Source organism: Patagioenas fasciata, chromosome 11 (assembly GCF_037038585.1).
Source record: "Patagioenas fasciata isolate bPatFas1 chromosome 11, bPatFas1.hap1, whole genome shotgun sequence".
NCBI classification, from domain to species: Eukaryota; Metazoa; Chordata; class Aves; order Columbiformes; family Columbidae; genus Patagioenas; species Patagioenas fasciata.
Window position 1 is genome coordinate 2,959,077 of NC_092530.1, and position 5,113 is coordinate 2,964,189.

At 50.9% G+C, this 5,113-nt stretch overlaps 1 protein-coding gene across 1 annotated transcript; it reads right to left on the reverse strand.

Moving 5' to 3' along the window:
• Nucleotides 1-308: 308 nt before the first annotated feature.
• Nucleotides 309-1,265, reverse strand: LOC136106260 (olfactory receptor 14A16-like). The gene has a single exon (XM_065846518.1). It carries the CDS (start codon nucleotides 1,263-1,265, stop codon nucleotides 309-311), a length of 957 nt encoding a protein of 318 aa, XP_065702590.1.
• Nucleotides 1,266-5,113: the final 3,848 nt, after the last annotated feature.

A 5,113-nucleotide genomic window follows, 5' to 3' on the forward strand; every position in this document is an offset into this window, starting at 1 on the left:
GGAAGACCAAGCATTGGTGTTTCGTGGCAGTGCTGCTATGCTGGGACTATTTTGCTCTCTATTTATGACAGAGAAACTGCCCCTGCAGAACCAAAAGGCCTTGGTGGAAGGATCTCAGAAAAAGCAAAAGTCTCTGAAGATGCCATTATTTCGTATAAAGATACAGAGAGCACAGGTCCCAATTCACACATGCACTTTATTCAAACCAGAAAAGTAGAGAGTAAATAAATAAATAATAAAAAGACAGTATTATCACAACTTAAACACCACCACCACCACCAAAAGAATGAGGTTGTGCCTGCAGTGAATTATACTATAACTGCTATGCAGTTCATTGCTTCATAAAAACATCCAGTCGTCAGTGTCCACATAGCATTCTTGAGCTCTTGGTTCCTCATGCTGTAGATGAGGGGGTTCACTGCTGGAGGCACCCCCGAGTAGAGAATTGCTATCACCAGATCCAGGGATGGGGACGAGATGTAGGGAGGTTTCAGATAGGCAAACACTGAAGTGCTTACAAACAGGGAAACCACAGCCAGGTGAGGGAGGCAGATAGAAAAGGCTTTGTGCCGTCCCTGCTCAGAGGGGATCCTCAGCACAGCCCTGAAGATCTGCACATAGGACAGCACAATGAAAACAAAACACCCAGAGCCTACTAAGATACTAACCATAATTACCCAGACTTCTTTGAGGTAGGCTCCTGAGCAGGAGAGCTTAAGGATCTGGGGGATTTCATAGAAGAACTGGTCCAAGACATTGCCCTTGCACAGGGGCAGTGAAAATGTATTGGTCGTGTGCAGCAGAGCATGGAGAAACCCAGTGGCCCAGGCAGCTGCTGCCATGTGGACACAAGCTCTGCTGCCCAGGAGCGTCCCGTAGTGCAGGGGTTTGCAGATGGCAACGTAGCGGTCGTAGGACATGATGGTGAGGAGACAATACTCTGCTGAAGCTAAAAAGACAAACAGAAAGAGTTGTGTAGCACATCCTGCATAGGAGATGGCCCTTGTGTACCAGAGGGCATTTTCCATAGATTTGGGAAGAGTGGTGGAGACACAGCCCAGATCGAGGACAGAGAGGTTGAGCAGGAAGAAGTACATGGGGGTGTGGAGGTGCCGGTCCCAGGCTATGGTGGTGATGATGAGGCCGTTGCCCAGGAGGGCAGCCAGGTAGATGCCCAGGAAGAGCCAGAAGTGCAAGAGCTGCAGCTCCCGTGTGTCTGTGAATGCCAGGAGGAGGAACTGGGTGATGGAGCTGCTGTTGGACATTTGTTGCCTCTGAAGACTAGGAACTGTCATTGAAGAAAAAGACAGTGACAACCTAGGGAAGACTACTCTGAGTAAAATCAAAGCCATTTCTCATACACCCTATCTCTACTACACACACCCTTGTTCTTTTTCAGAAGACTTTCCTTCAGCTCCGTGTCTGAGCCCTGGGTGGTGCTGGCTGGAGGTGCCGTGAGGAGCAGGGCCTGTGCCCGCTGGCTGCCGAGGAGTCAGCCCTGCTCTGCAGCAGTGGGGTCATGGGAACGGGGGGCAGGGGACAGTCCTGGGGTTCAGCTTTGAAGATGAAGGTGTAGCTGGTGCAGAAGGGCCTGTCACCATCTGCACTCCCAGAGAAAAGGAACTGAGATGGCAGAAGGTGTTTGAGAGGTATGGAGTTTCTTACAGCTCCTTTTCCCCTCCCACCCTGGGGAGTTTTCTTGGATGCCAGAAACCATCAGCATTTCTGCTGTGCTCAGGGAGAACAGAGTGAGTCCTGCAAGGCAGGAGGATGCCTGTGGCTTAGTGCAGAGTGAGGGGAGCTGGGAGCTGGTCTTTCCCTCTCTCTTGCTCCCAGCTGCCCTGGGCTGGCACCTTTTTGAGGTGGAGGCTGATGCCATGTTACCCTGAAAAATCACCGGACACTGCTGAGACCAGAGGGATCCACCTAAGACCGCTATGTGTCTCACCCTTTCCTAAGGTCTCAGCACCCCACATTTAGTCCAGAACATGCACAGCTCACTTCACAAATCCAACAGTATTACTTCAGTTGTACATGCTTTGTGTTCTTCAAGGGGCTTTCAGATAACACAGAGGTGCTATGAGAAAATTCTGCAATGCTGAGGGCAACCTGCAGGTTGGAAGGATGTCCCAAGTGGATAGCCAAGTGTCCTAATGATGGCACCTCAGTAAGAGTCACCTCATACCCCAGCCCCATGGACTGTTTTGACCATATCTACACATGTGCTAGAAAACCTGGGAAAATTGTTCCCATGGACACAGCTGCAGGAAAGGACCCACAAGATCAGGCTGTGGCTCTGCAGCTGAAACTGCCATCCCCAGAGAGCCTGACAGCAAGAACAAGATCACAACAGCAGTGACCCAGAGCAGGGGAGCAAGAAGGACAATGCGGTGAGGGTGGGTGTGAGAGAGGCCAGGGCAGAGGCAGCCGGGCACTCAGACAGCGTCACCCTTCCCCAGCTGTGCAGCCACCTCCCAGACACCAACATTGCCGGGCAGCTGCTCTCAGCCCCTGTGCTCTGCAGAGGAACTGGAGCTCTGGCTGCACAGGAGCTGCTCCATGCCTTGGAGCCCCCGGCCCTGAGGGCAGAGGCTTTGCTGGGTGGGACAGGAGGCCAGGGGGCTGCTCACAGGAGGGATCTGCACTGCAGGGGATCATATGGAGTTTTCTGCATTCTCTCTCCCTCCCACAACATTGCTGGTTTAATTTTCCTCTCCTTCCCAGATTATATCCTTGCTGCCTGTAGATTTTCCTCCTGGGAGGTGTTGTCCTGTGCCATGTATTTACTCTGTCAGTGCTCACAGACCCCATCCCAAACTCTGTGCCCTCACTCTGGCCCTACAGAAACCTGCCTGTTTGCAGGGCACTGCCTGGGGGCATCTTCCTGTTTGCAGGTTTGAAAAAAGAACAGGTCAGACTAAACCTCACAGGTCCAGCAAAGGTGATGCTTTTGTCTCTCCATAGGCAAAGGACAGCCCAGGGTTCACATTAACATTTACACCCACACAGCCATCCCAGGGAGAAGGCAACCACCATATCCTATCCCTCTGATAGTACAGAAGGCAATGTCTGCTCTGCACCACGTTCTCTTACTCTATATCAGAGAGTCTCTGAAAGTTGTACTTACATATCTCGTAGTTTCTGCAATTTGTCAGCTTTGTGACATCCTACCGTGATTTGCAGATGCAAATTTGCAGACAGTATCTGTGAAGATTTCATTTCCAGTGAGCTCTCAGCATTCTCCCACCCCATGTTGTCTTTAACCTCTCTGTGCCTGGCTCCTCTCCCCTTGGTGCTGCAGGCAGAGCCCTCAGCCCTGCTGCGCTGTGCAGAGGAGCTGCTCCTGGGCAGAGCTGTCTCTCTGCAGCGCTGCCGCTTGCCAGGAGCTCCCTGTGTCCCAGGAGCCCAGCCCAGCTCAGCAGCAGAGGAACAGCCCAAGGTAACACTCTCTCTGTCTCTCTACTCTCCCTCCAGGTGTCCCTGGATAGTATACTGTGGAACAAGCTGAAGTCATTGCTGATGTTCCTTCCATTATCTGGGGAGAAACTCTAAGTTTCAGTAGTGGTATTTCCCCTATCTGGAAATGAGTTAGGTCCAGGAATCACCTTTTCTTGGCCCATCTTTAGACAGGAAACCCAGAGAGGTACAGGGAGGGGTTTGTAGTCCTGGGGCTCAAAGGGCATTCAGTTTCCTCCCATGGTGGCCAAAATCCCCACAGGACATGGGATTTCTCTTGCTGCCTTTCAAGTATGCACAAAATGGACACCTGCATGTAAGCTCCTTTCCTAAGCCCCCATGCTAATTAATGGACGTTGGGGCCAGGGGTGTGCTGTTCAGGTGTGAATGTCTGGTGATATGATATCACAGTATCACAGTATGTTTGGGATTGGAAGGGACCTCAAAAGGTCATCTAGTCCAATCCCCCTGCTGGAGCAGGAACGCCTAGGTGAGGTCGCACAGGAACATGTCCAAGTGGGTTTTGAATGTCTCCAGAGTAGGAGACTCCACAACCTCCCTGGGCAGCCTGTGAGGTGGTCTAAGGTATGTGCAGGCACCTATAGACTCAAACGGAACAATTCATAAAGACAGGGCAATGTCTGTGAGCATCCTCTTTGAGGCCCTTGGGAAGTCCTTTGGCCAACTGAAATGGCAGTTGATGCCCAAACTAAGGGCAACAGAATCTATCCCTACTCATTATGTTCAAGGTAGTGTATAGTGGTGTTCATGTGAATGATCCAAGTTATGTGACACAGGGAGAGCTCAGTGTCTCTCCCACTGTTTTTACTAGATCACGACTGACTACATTGGCAGTTGCCTCATATTCAGCCCCACACTGACTTACAGAACTCAAGAGTTCCTACTCAATTTAGTGTTTAAATCCCAGCCCACAGAGCTACATGAGATGTAGCTTGCAGGAACAGCAGAAGACTTACAGAAAAGCAATTCCCATTCAGGGCAGGCGTGTGACAGACATCCCAGACAGCATTGCAGGGATTGCGATCTGCAGCCTGTGTGCCATTGGCTGATGCCATCAGTCAGAGGCATCAATCATCAGATGCCATCAGAGAAGCAAGGTCTGTCCCTCCACCATCCAACGGCTGCAGGTCCATCACACTGGGGTCTTTACTCACACCCATGGTGATATAGTCAAGGAATACACCATTTTCACATTGTACCTGGATACACCTTGTCTTCAAGCACATCCTTCAAGCACAGCAATGATCCTTATAAAAGTTCAGGTGAAAATGGAAAGGCAATGCAGTGACTACCAAGATGAGCTGACGCTACATCAGGAACAGTTAAAGAAGAAACAGAATGTGGGATGACTGCTGCACCTAGTAAGGGCAGGAGTAGATAATTCTGAGGTAGTTTATGACCTCTTTGCCTCAATTACCACCAGAAAGGTCTACCAGGCCTTTGAGCTTTGAGGCAAATGCGCTTGAATGCCCTCCTCCAGCCAAACCCGCGGCAGTTTGGTCCAGGCTCCAGAGGCGGGAAGGGCCTGAGCCACAGCCAGTCCAAGGACTCATTCCAGGAGACCCACAGGGAAGCAGAACAGCAACTGAATGCCAGTAACTTATGAGTGCACAAGCCTGATACACACTTTTCTTAC

Coding starts and splice junctions, on each gene's coding strand:
- LOC136106260 (XM_065846518.1), bottom strand. CDS start 1,265: ATGTCCAACAGCAGCTCCATCACCCAGTTCCTCCTCCTGGCATTCACA.